Source organism: Serinus canaria, chromosome Z (assembly GCF_022539315.1).
Source record: "Serinus canaria isolate serCan28SL12 chromosome Z, serCan2020, whole genome shotgun sequence".
NCBI classification, from domain to species: domain Eukaryota; kingdom Metazoa; phylum Chordata; class Aves; order Passeriformes; family Fringillidae; genus Serinus; species Serinus canaria.
In genome coordinates this window covers 55,564,392-55,577,642 of record NC_066343.1, presented here as the reverse complement: position 1 = coordinate 55,577,642, position 13,251 = coordinate 55,564,392, and the positions used below count along the sequence as shown (strand labels likewise).

The following is a 13,251-nucleotide window of genomic DNA, read 5'->3' as shown; positions in this document are numbered from 1 at the left end:
ATAATTTCCCTGTGTTGTAACAAAGGGATCCCCGGTGAACTGGCAGGTCCTAGCATACCAGGAGGGCTGTCAGGCACACGTAACACAGACGGGGACATTGCTGTAAGTGCTTTGTAAGATTACCAAACTCGGGCGGTTTTCCCCGAAGAACATCCACTTGAGGGTTTCACAAACAGGGTAGCAACGCGCCCAAAGCTCCCTCCTCCGCTCGAGGTGTCGCCTTCAGCCTCCATACTCACACCCCCAGACCGAGGTCGGACCCAGTCCACTGCAGTCGCCTCGTAAATCCAAGAATAATCCCCGACAACGCGGTTTCCTGCATAGGGTGGTTTTGTTTTACCGGTGCTACTCGGGCAGACACTGTGGTTTACAGCCACCACAAGCAACGACCTGCAAACCCTAAGTCTACCCAGAATGATGGAGAGTGGGAGGGAGGCGGGAGCGCCGGCGCCCGGCAGCGGAGGCCGGGAGAGACGAGGGCGGCCCCCGTCGTTCCTAGCGCAGCCCTGCCGTGTCCCGCAGGGCTCGTCCGGCGGGCGTAAAGCAAGTGACTCGGGCGCGCTGCGCGGAGCGGGGATGCTGGACTCCCCTGCCCTTCTGAAGGGCTGCGCAGGGGCTGGGAGGGGGCACACTGCGGCTCGGGGCAGCCGGGTGGAGGAAGTAACAGGATCCCATTGCCCCGTCCCGGAGTGGCGGGCTTCACTGCCGGCAAAATTTGCACTTGATAATTTTCTTAAAAGCACTTTGGAAGTCTTTGTTGAAATAGGCATAGATAATGGGATTGAGAAGGGAGTTGGAGTAGCCCAGCCAGTTGATGACTGCCCCCAGCCACTCGGGCATGTAGCACTTACTGTCACAAAAGGGCAGGACAAGGGCCACGATGAAGAACGGGAGCCAGCAGAGGATAAAGGTGCCCATAATGATGCCCAGGGTCTTGACCGTCTTCCTCTCCCGGGACAGAGCCATTCTGCGCTTGGCTTCCGTGTTCTTCTCGTTGCGCCTCTCGAAAGAGGGCGGCGGTGGGGAGCCGCACGCCTCGCTGGGCAGCGGCAGGTGAGTCTTGGAGGAACTGTTGCAGTGCTGGACCTCGATGATCTCCAGGGCGGTCCCGTCCTGGCCCTGCCGCACCGCGCCGTTGACACAAGCGCCGGGCTTGGGCTCTACAGTCCGCCGCCAGCCCTTGCCGGGCTCCCCGTTGCCTCTCTTCACAGTGGCCGGAGAGAGAGTGAGGCAGGTGTCGGCGACTTTTTTCTTCTCTGCTTTCTTTACTGTCTTGCGGATCCTAAAGCGTGCCGCCTTGAAGATGCGACCGTAGAGCACCAGCATGAGAAGAAGCGGAATGTAGAAGGCGCCGAAGGTGGAGTAGATAGTGTACCCGTGGTCCTTGCTGATCGTGCAGGCGTCGGGGTTCGAGCGGTCCTCCGGCGTCCTCCAGCCCAGCATGGGCGGGATGGATATCAAGAAGCCGATAAGCCAAGTCAGGCTGATGAGCACAGCCGCCCGCCGGGGAGTTCGCTTGTTTACATAGTCAATGGGGTCCGTGATGGCCCAGTACCTGTCCAAAGCGATGGCGCACAGGTGCAGGATGGAAGAGGTGCAGCAAAGCACGTCCAGCGAGATGAAGATGTCGCAGGTGACCTGCCCCAGAGTCCACTTGTTCAGCACCTGGTAGAGGGCCGCCATGGGCAGCACCAGCACGGACACCATGAGGTCGGTGACGGCCAGCGAGCCGATCAAATAGTTGGCCACGGTTTGCAGGGAGCGCTCCAGGGCGATGGCTGCGATCACGCAGGCGTTGCCACTCACGGCGCACAGGATAAGCGTGCCCAGGAGCAGGGAGGTGAGCACCTGGTAGCCCAGGGTCATCTCGGCGAAGCCGGGGCCGCTTGTCCCCTCGGGGGAGCGCGCTGGGGAGGTAGTATTGTTGGCCACATCCATGCCGGGCGGGGGGTAGGGGATCGCTTCAGGAGACAGACATGGGAAGAGATGCCGGTCACTTGTGTGCTCCCCTGGCAGGAGGCATCGGCGCCCCGTGCGGTTTCGCCACGGCGGGCACCCCCCGCTCCACCACCCCTCCCTCCCCTATATAGCGCGGCGGGAGGCGGCCGAAGCTCGGAGGACGGCGGCTGGCGGAGCCGCCCCGCGCCCGCCCATCCCCGCCGCCTCTGCCCAGCGCGCAGCCCCGCGCGGTGGGGGCGGCTCTCCTGCCGCCGCTTGCCGAGATTCTGCCCGTCGCTCCGCCGCTCACCCGCGCCGTTACCCCTTGCTTTGCCTCTCCGCGCTCCCCTGGCTTTCTCCCTCCCCTCCCTCCCTCCTTACTCTCGCCCCTCCCCTTCCCCCCCCCCCCCCCTTTCCGCGGTGGTCTCGCTGAGTCGCCATCGTCGGGTGGGCGCAGATGTCATTCCCCTTCGCCCCCTCCCGTTTGGAGGGACACCGCAGATAAATTCTCCACGAGTCGCCCTCCTAGCCCCCTCCCTTTACAAATCGTTCCCCAGCTCCGCGCCCGGCAGCGGTGGCTCTGGGCTACCCCTCAGGACCAGCTCCGGGGTGGAGGGCAGAGGAGGGAGGGGAGAGGGCATTCTGCGAGCAGGCACTGCCGCTGCGGCGGGGGCAGCGCACGCCCGGGCTGCCCGGGGCTGGCGGCGCCGAGCGGGCGGCGCTGGAGGTGCCGATCGCCACCTGCAGGCAGGCTCTGGCCGCCCGAGGGCGCGGCTCCCGCGGGGCTCGGCCGGCCACCGCCGGGACAGGACGGGCCCGGCCGTGCGGCTCCACCTGCCCGGCCGCCGCAGCGAGCTGCCGGGGGTGCCCGGGGAGCGGCCCCGGCCGTGCGGGCGCAGGGAAGCGGGAGCGCGGGAGGCAGCGCTCGTGTGTGTGTCGGGAGGGACCCCTGTGTAGGGGACTCCCGCTCAGCTGCTGATCCAGCGATGGAAGCCCAGCTGGTGGTGGTTCATGCCCTCGGCCCAGCGCCCTGCCGCCAGGAGCTCCGCGCCGCGGCGCGGCTGCCGGCCCGCCCGCCCAGCTCCCCGTGGAACGGCGACATTGCCCCCCGGCCCTTCCGATGGGCGAACTAAGGTACAGCGCGCTAGAGAAACGACTGTCCTCTCACGACAGTAACAGCAGCGACAGCAACAAAAAGTTGTAAAAATTTCTAAAGAAATCCCAAAACAAAAAACTTTGTAGGTTGTAGTTCAATCCGATCGGAGGGGAAACACTGTCTGAAAGTGAAATGAGAAACATATTACTGAGAAAAATTTTAAATAAAAGTGTCAGATTGGCATGTCACAAGCAATTCAGTTATTATCCAGTAAATAGAACTAACAGTCACAAACCTGGGAAGAATCTGTTATTTAAAAAGAAAAAAAAAAAAAAAAAAAAAAGAGTGATATTGGTAGACTTCACTCTGTCCGTGAAAGGCAAACAAAAGTTCTCGAACACAACTCTGTAACAGGTTTTATACTATCTTGCAGCTCAGTATCTTTAGTGATCTTTCATTCTGCTCTGTAATTCTGCCATCAAACTCAAAAAGCCAAACAATTGCTTAATAGGAAGATTTTCTGATTCTGACATGATCAAACTTGAGATGAGGTTCACAGAATCCGCACAGCCTCAGGTTTCTTTCATCTTCTCTCAGTCAACCTTTCAAGTTGAATTTGCAGCTTCAAAACATTTGGACGGATTCCGGCCAGTTCGTTTTTAGGAGGGGTCGAGACTGCATTTCTCTGCCCCCAGGCTTGCAATCCCCTCTGTAAATGACCAAAGCCTAGATTAGCTGGATTACTAGATCAGAGATGCATCCTTGCATGCCGTTTGTCTCAGCTGATCGCACTAACGTTTACAAGATCTATGTTCTACTGAATGAAGCCTTAATGCTGTTGAGACACAGAAAAAATGTAATCGATACAAAAGTATGCATTTTTTATGGCTTCACTATCAACACCTGTTTTCTTTACAATGTCCTCTCAAATGCATTGCATGGTTGATTTCTAAGCAACTACCTCTTTAACGAGTGTTTTCCTCCCTTGAAATCAAAGTTTGTGCTTCTTGCTGTTTAGCATCATCCTGATAAATTAAATAAAATAAAATAAAATAAAATAAAATAAAATAAAATAAAATAAAATAAAATAAAATAAAATAAAATAATAATCACTATGGAACACGAAAGAACACAGGTGGACACCACTGCTCTCAAGGTGAAGAGCAAAAAGGGAAGTTTATTTTTTGACTCCAACATTTATAGTTTTCCAAAAGTGACAGTGGATTGGAGGGTGACAGTGCCGCCTCTCCAATGACACTGGACAAACCAACAGTCCATCAATTTTCTCCTCCTCCATAAAAGAATGCAAACCAATGTGTTATTTACAGAAAGTGTGTGAGAAAGTTCTCTACAATGTCAACATCAGAAGGCTTAGAAAATCTTAAAAAATCAGGGCAACAATAAAATAAAATAAAAGAAATAATAAAATAAAAACGCAAGTCTGGAAGGCAAGGAGATTTCACCTAACTTTCTTGTATGGTGGTGGACAAGTCATTAGCCTAATTAGATTATCTTTTAATTGGCATTTCAAAGCCACAGGGGATGCAGGCTCTTGGGGAAACCTTTTCCAGAAATGTTTTACGCTGACACAGCCAAGTGAAGTTAATCCCAGACACATTTTGGCAAGATTCCCAAGAAGAAAAAGTTGACAGGGTTCCATTTCAACTGAAATATTTTAAATCAGCTTTAATTTTTAAATTTTTTTCAGGGTTTGAAAGTAATTTCTCTTCGAATTAAATTAAGAAGCAATTTAGGCAACCGTGGATGAAGGGGAGAGAGTAGGAGGTGAAGATGTAGAAGAAGGGAAAAATCACTGTTTTGATGTGAGAGTGTCTTTAATCCTTCTAAGCATTTAGGCACCAAAATTCCACTAAAAATTTTAAGCAACTAAATGATGTCCTAGTGTCTTTAGATGACCTAGGTAAAGTACCTAGGGAAATTCTTAAGGAAATCATATTCTCATACAATCCAGCCCTGAGAGTAAATGGAAATTTAACACTCACAGCCTTAAAAAGTCAAATTAAAGCATTAATATTATTCCGTTCAGATACAGCTGCAGCAAACAAGGGGATCTTCAGTAAGTACAAAAAGAAAAAGCATTAACAATGGTGTCAAAACAGTCTTTTCTGAGCAATTTCATTCCACACTTTCAAGAATAGAAAAGGAGAGGCTACATATTCTTGATGCTCTCAGATTATGACTGAGATTATGATTGTCAAAGTAAAACTGAAATGACACAAGTCAATCACAACCTTTGTTCCTGCGTATTATGCTTTGGTTTGAAAAGAATATGAATTTTGGGTTTGTTTTTATAACTTTTCACCATGATAAAAATACAGTATTTGTGATATTCGAGAAATTATATTCCAGTAATGTTTTCATAATTAAAGGGCTAAGGAACCAGGGAGAGAAGGAAATTAATTATTTCAGGACACTGCAACTGATAGAGTGTGTACAGTTTTCTGTGAGAGGAGCTCCGAACAGGTGAAAGGAAACGTGTGACTGAAGGCAACCTATAGTGCCTTCTTGAATTTTCTATTTAGGCATCTTGTAAGCGTACTCAAAAGGAATTCTTACTACTCCACACAGCTGAAAACCTTCTGAGAAACAGCTGTAACTTTAAAATACAGAGAAGCAAACAGGAACTTAATGTCTGAAGTGGCTGTATCATTGAAATGCATCCTCTTCACACAAGGACATGTATTTCACCATAAGATCCGCTTCAGAATATCTGCTCCCACATTTCATAAAGCACCAAATATTTCACAGTAGTGTAAAAAAATTAAGCTTTCTCCTGTAAAAAACCAAAAGGTATTGAAAGGTGACTGAAAATCTTAAGGCCAAAGCTAGTGTCATAACTCCATGGCTCTCAGCCAAGCTATTCTGGATCAAAATGAGTCCAGATTTGGTAAACTGTTTAGTCCTGACTTTGTGGACAAAATGAATCAGCTAGGAAACTAAATTACTTTGGCTATCAGTTGTAGAACTGTTCCTTGTGTCCTATCTCATATGTATATTGCTAGTTTGTGAAATTCTGGATAGTCAAACTCATACTTCTGAACAGGATAAAAAATTAATGACTCCTACAATTAGTCTAGTCAGAGTAAATACACTACAAAGCCAGTGCAATAACACAACAAGGAAGCATAAACTTTCAAATTTGGAATCACCTTTTTGCCATTTTAATATTTTTTCCTCTTTTAGAGCAAGAAAATGGCCTGGATATTTGTCCACAAAGCCCTGTCTAGCCAGCCAAGAGCTGGCAACCTGTGCCCCACTAGGATCTGTGCAGCAATGAGATATTCCTTATGACCCTGTAAGAATCATCTAGGGTCTAAGAGAGGCTACAGCATGAGCACATCACTCAGCTTCAGCACTGAGTTAAGCGCTGCAAAGTACTGAGATATCTCTCAAGCTGCTCCTTAACACTCCCAGCTCTGCAAACACAGGACAATGACACCCAAGGTCAGGCCTGGAAGATCTGTAAGCTCCATGCCAGACATGTCTAAGCAGCAGCACTGCTTCATGGCTCTGAGATGTCTCGAGGATGGTGCAGCTGTGTTCAGGTGCTGCAATTTCAGCTTCACGTGTCTCTGCACCAGTCAGATTGCTGTCCTTCTTTATTGCATACTTAGAAGCAGATCAGTAATCTGGGCCTGTCAACCCAGAGGAATAATTTGTAAGAAGCAGGAATAACTGCCATCTCAGAATGTTGAAATGCCTGTCTATTTTTTTCTCCCATAGTACTGACCATATTTTCCATTGCTTCAGATATACCACTTGACACTGTCATAATAGAAAACCGTGGGGCTGATGGTAAGTTCCTGTGTCCTGTTCTCTTTCCATTCAGCTGCCTTATTGCAAACTTACTGCCTTACTTACTTGCAACCTTATGGTCATCATTTTTATTAGACAGATACTAGCTATTCATAACATACACGCATATTTATTTGGTACTTTTGCCTTTCTCTGCCAAGAGCTTACAGTAGTAACTAAAATTACAGCATAACTCAGCAGGGCTCACAAAAGGGGATAATCCATTTCAGCTAGCACTCTCAGATGTAATAGAAGAGGAGGTAAACCTTTCATCTAAAATGAGTGTTAGGTATATTCAAGCAGTATCACTGAAGTGAAGCTGTTACTAGAGATGCTTGCTATCTAAATCATTGGGCAGATATTATGCAAGTGCAGAAGTATAAGATCAATTCTAGAAGCTATTTGCTTTCATATTCTCCCTCTGTGAAAGAAAGAAACTTTCAAGCATGAAAGTCTCTCATTTGTTTAAATGTAAGTTTTTGTAAGTTTTCATAAGTTTATGGAGACTTCTCAGGATTTTGACATTCTGTGAGAACTTGAATTTAGGCTACGTTTTCTGTGTTGCCCCTTCTATAGCACAGTGCACCTGTGATGAAGGTGCACTGTGAAGGACCTGTGAGAATGTCTTTTACCATTTGCACAGATTCTTGATACCAAAGCTGCAAAGAATGAATTTGACTCCAGAGAAACTCTGGAAGGATCTACTTAGTCATCTCTAATCATGCTGTGGGGAACAAAGCAATGTTCCAGCTCTGCTGAGGTTTTTATCAGCACACCCGTGTCAGAGGCAAGGGGCAGCAATGCACAGACCTGGTGCATTAGGAGCTGGTTGAGAATCACCTGTGTGGTGCAATGCAGTCCCAAGAATCAAGAATGTTGCCTGAATGGTTTTTTAAAAACTGTTTTCTGATATTTGCCATCTAATTAAAAATACTCAGTCGCAATTCATACTTTCTCAACCTTTGCAAAATAAATCATCTTAATAACATCCAATATACAATTCTAAAATTGCTGACTAGCACTGAGGAACTTCTTGGTTAAATCTGGCTTTTTCTTATAGCTAATTTAGATTATTTAATGCATTTACTTAATATTCACATTCATCTTACTGCAAAATTCATAACTGGCTTTAACTATTTGCAGAAAATACTTTCCCACTCACAGAAGTGTTCTAGATCTTAGGCAATCTTCACAGGCTTTATATAGTATTTGCATAGCTGTTTAACAAGGATTGTCAATATATTCCAAGTTTTGTAATAATTTCTAGTTTTTCTCTCATTAGTGACTTTATTTATGGATACATTTTAGCAAATATGTTCAAGGGGTTTTTTTGTGTTTGTTATCCCTACCCCATGCCCTCTCTCTGAAAAAGACTAGCTTCTAAATGAGAAGGAATTCAAAACAATTAACATTAACAGACTTTAACATAAATCCCTAGTGTAAGGGATTTATGCTCTAAAGAATTTTATTGCAAAGGTAATTTCTACCATTTTTATATAAGTATAGAATTTCATTTCAGAGGACAAAAAGAAAAAAATATTCTATAACAATAATGAGTTATGAAGAAACATCTCTAACTAGACCTCTGCAGGCCTCACCTGTAACCATCAGGCCAATCTAAATGAGTTTATCAGTATTTCCCAAACTAAGTTAAGGTATATGAATCATACAACAGAGTTACAAGTATAACAACTGATGACTTCTTCTGCTCTTATCATGTCAGAACTTCAATGCTACATTAGATTGAAAGTAACTTATGTGGCATCATTGTCTCCTTATCAACAAAGACAGAAGCTAGAATTTCAAAATTATTGCTTATAAAGAATATAAACTGTCCAATTTTATGCACACTGGCTGGAGTTCAACAGTAGTGCCTGCAGTTCAGTAGTATATTAGTCCATGCCAGTTTAAAAAATATATATGTTATTATGATTTCATTTCAATTTTCTCACCTTGAAATTAATATAACGCTATTATTTTAAAAATACAGCTTGGAAAAAGCAGGGCTGATGTAGAGACAATAAATGTCTAGTCTTTGCAAACTAACTTTATCCTTTCAAATAAAAAGCAATTTGCTTTATCTCACAGAGATGAATCACATGGAGTTAGAGAGGCCCTCACAGACTGTGACATTGACAAAGGCCATGAGGATATTGTCTTTGCTGATCTATTAATCTCCTTTACCTAGGGCATTAGTTGGCACCATAGTAGTGAACCATCATGTGTTCCAAAGAATCCAGGTCCCTGTCAGGGAGAAAAGTTGTGGAGTTTTTGCTGAAGTAAATGTTCTATTGAGGAATTATTCAGCTGCCAACGCCTTCTTTTTCTTTATGAGTTCTCCTGGTACAACCTCTGGGCTCTGCACAAATGCTAGTGCTTGAGGCATCTGGAGGGTACTGCCAGGGACAGTGTAAGGCAGAAATGCCCCCTCAGCAGCATCCCCTACCTGCTGACACTTTATGAGGGTTCATTCTTAGTTGCTGCTCATGAACTTTTAAACACCTTACTAACTGGTGTGCTTCATGTTAAGTTAATCACCCAGTGCTCCTATGTAACAAATGGAGTTCAGCGACCCACAGAAAACAGACCCACAAAAGTTGATGCCTTGAGCATGCAGCCCCTTAATCCATCCATGATCCAATATTAAGAAGAGTCTTTTTTGGCCTGTTCTTACCAAAGCAGTTCAGCTTTGTTAGGAGCAAATTCCATCAGCAGAGAATTTTTTGTTTTCTCCTCAGGAGATTGTTGTCCATTTTCAAACAGTTTTAAAAATCCTGGGGCTTTGGGTATAGAATGATGAAAGGCAGCACTGTCACCCTGCCTTGGTTGTGTTTGTATGGGATTAAGCCAGTCCAGAATAAACCTGCTGGCCATGGCTCAGCGTGCGAATCCAGACAGATCTTAGAGGTGTCCTCAGTGTTGCTAGGAAACAATCAGTTCTATGCCTTCATCACAGCAACAGAGTGGGCCCCTTGGGTTGATGAGGGAAGTAAACCATGAAGAAGGCCAGGATACCCATGAGTAGCTCAGGCCAGTGTGCCCCAGCCTCATTTCCAGTCTATTCACCAGATGGCCTTGAAGGACATCAGCAAAGGAAACCATGCAGTGTGGGCAAATAGCTGTTGTGGCTGATCATGGTACTTGGAAGGGAGGGAGTAACACATTGTAACCTAATGAGTGGGTTTGCCATCAAGATAAGCCGCAGGTCCTCACATTGAAGTGAGATTGGGTCAAACCTTAACGCTAGTGAAAGAGTATGGGAGGTTTCTGGCTATATCTTGGGTGCTGATGCTGTTCTTTGATGACATTAAGTCTTTCCCAATGTTTTTGGATTGTTTTTTTTAGTTTCCCCCACTGGCTTCCTATCCCTTTAATCACTGTTTATAAATTCCTAAACTCTAAGCAAAACTTCTGTTCTCTCAGGACCTCAATCACACCTACCACAGACATTCCCTTTCTAGCTGAGTCACCTGAACTCCCTCTTCAGAGTTTCTATTGCCACTCAGCTAAGTTCAAAATAAGTAAAAACTGATAGGTTCTTTTAGACTGAGATCACCTAATCAGGGGTGATTAAATCCCTTGATTTAATCTCACCTGAGCAGATGAGATCAGATTTTATGACCCTCAGAACTCTCAGAATGGCACATTACAACTGTGAAATTGTAGAGGAATATCCTGCTAAAACTTTTAGGAATCTGAATCTACAAGCAGGCTGTTTGAGAGTTAAAATCTTGCCCACAAACACATATTGCAATGAACTCAGTTGCAAGCTAGCAGCTTGCTAGTTTGATTGTAGGCTGTCTCCAATCACTTACCTAAAAGAACTCATCACTGTAGTACCTGTACCTTTGCCACTATTAAAAAAACCAGAAACAAGAACAAAAACAGAAACAAGAACAAAAACAAAAGCAGGAACAAAAACAAAAGCAGGAACAAAAACAAAACCAAAACAAACAAAGAAAAGGAACCAAAACCAAAATAATGAAAAAAAAAACCCAAAACCAAAACCAAAGAAACCTGAAAACAAGGTGTTAAGAAAATTTTAATAAACCAGACTCTTTCTCTCCATTCTCTCCAATAATTTTCTCTTAATGACTGTTCACACAAAAGAGTCACGATATGTTTTATGCATCGAGTACATCATGTGTCCCTCAAGGTTCATCACAGTTTTTCTTGATAAGACAAATTTTATGTTAGTCATGAAAAGCTAGACAAGCTTTTTTTAACTTGTAGTCTGGTGCAGTACACAATTGCATTACTGAAAAGAGTACAGGTTTTACCTGTTTCTGTCCATCTCCTTTAGAAAAAAAGGAATATGGGAAAAGCTTCTTTATTTCTTCCCCTGTGGGGTATTCTATTTTTCCCCACTCAACATTGATTATGTAAACTAAGAAAAATGTAGTTTATTCATTAACTGACAAATTTATTGTTAGTTTTTTCTAAAGACAACTCCATGAAAATCAGCACTGGAGTCACACATTTACTGTTCACTCTCTATCAGTCCTCTTCTGCACTATATTCCATTTTAGAAAGAAATCAACATTATGATTTCACCCTTCAATTCAATTGCATTTTGCTTATTCTCCATTTCTGTTTGTGCAAGGCTGTAGTGAGTAATTTTGCTGGTTAAGGCTTTTCAAACAAAAAATGTTCCTGCGTAAATGCACATAGTTTTTGTTTATCTTAATATCAGATTAACATTGCCATCCTGGGAATAAATTAGCTTGTATTTATTTGTATTTATTACAGGACAATGACAGAGACTAGAGCTGCAGAAAATGTCATTTAGTACTCTTTGTGTCTGCAATACCATTCAGGTTAATCTGGCTCTAAACACAGAACAGAGGACTGCAAGAAAAAATAATTACCATTTCTCTTACTTATGCAAGTCTTGTATGTTCATTTATAGATTCCTGTTTTAAAGTGTGGCTGCATCCTCCTCTGAGGTGATTTCTATCACAGAAACGTGGTGGGATGACTCTCGTGACCAGAGTGCTGCAGTGGATGGCCATAAGCTCTTCAGAAGAGACAGGTGAAGCGAGGCCAGTGGTGGGATGGCACTGTGTGTTAGGGAGGCTCTGGTTGTATTGAGTTTGGTGATGATGAAGACGACAGCTGAGAGCCTCTGGGTGAAGTCTGGGGAAGGCCAGCAGGACACAGGTCTGCAGGGACTCAGTTACAATCCAGCCAGCTGGGGAGAAGGGGCTCTTGGGGCCTTCTGCAAGCAGCTGCCAGGACAGTCACCAGCCCTTGTACACATGGGGGACGTCAGCTAGCCAGATATCTGCTGGAAATACAGCACAGCAGAGAGGAAGCATCCAGGAGGTTCCTGGAGTGTGTGAAAGATAACTCCCTTACACAACTGGAAGATGAGTCTACCCAAGGAGGTGCTCTGCTGGACCTGTTGTTTGTGAACAGAGGACAGATGGGTGAAGTGCTGCTCAGTGGCTGTCTGGAGCACCAGAAATGTTGGAGGCTTCAATTTTGGCTGAAGGAAAGAGAGGCATCTTCCTCTTTGGATTTCTGATTGGCAGACTTTGGCCTGTTTAGGAGATTGATTGGCAGAGTCCCATGGGAGTCAGTCCTGGAAGGCAAAGCAGTTCAGGAAGGCTAATGTATTTTAAAAAGGAACTGTGAAATATTCAGGAGCAGTCTGTCTCAAGGTGTAGGAAGACAAGACCAGGGAAAAGAGCAGCCTTAATCAGCCTCTCTGATTAAACAGAGAGCTTAGGTGGGAACCTGGGAAAAAAGAGAATCTCTTGACTCTAGAAGGAAGGTCAGGTGACTTGGGACAACTACAAGGATGTCATGAGGTCATGTAGGAAAAAGATTAGAAGGAACAAGGTCCAATTACAACTTGATTTCGCTGCTACACTTAAAAATAAAAATTGTTTCTATAAATACATGATTGACAAAAGGAGACTCAAGGAGTGTCTCTATCACTTGCTGAATGGCTGAGGGAGCTGGGTTTGTTTAGTCTTAGGAAAAGGAGGTTCAGGGGCACCTCACTGCTTTCTAGAATTCCCTGAAAGGAAGGTGTAGCCAGGTGGAGGCTGGTCTCTCCTACACTGCCTGCAGGGAGAGGTCTAGAGGAATTGTCATTAAACTGAGACAGGGGAGATTCAGATCAGATATTAGAAAACATTTCTTTGCTGTTAGGGTGGTCAGGCATTGGAATAGGTTTCCCAGGGAGAGGATGAGTCACCATCCCTAGAGTTGTTTAAGAGGCATCTAGATCTGCTGCTGGGCAATATGGTTTAGTAATTTAGATATAACAGTGGTGGTGCTGAGCAGATGGTTGGACATGAAAGATCTTAAAGGTCTCTTCCAACCTTGATCATTCTATTCTTCCATTATTCTATCTGGCAATTCACTAAGTGGTAGGTAAGTAAATAAGGTTC

General features: G+C 45.0%; 1 protein-coding gene across 1 annotated transcript; it reads right to left on the bottom strand.

Moving 5' to 3' along the window:
• Positions 1-699: 699 nt before the first annotated feature.
• HTR1A (5-hydroxytryptamine receptor 1A) lies at positions 700-1,938 on the bottom strand. Its single transcript, XM_050986547.1, has one exon. It carries the CDS (start codon positions 1,936-1,938, stop codon positions 700-702), a length of 1,239 nt encoding a protein of 412 aa, XP_050842504.1.
• Between the last annotated feature and the right edge of the window lie 11,313 nt (positions 1,939-13,251).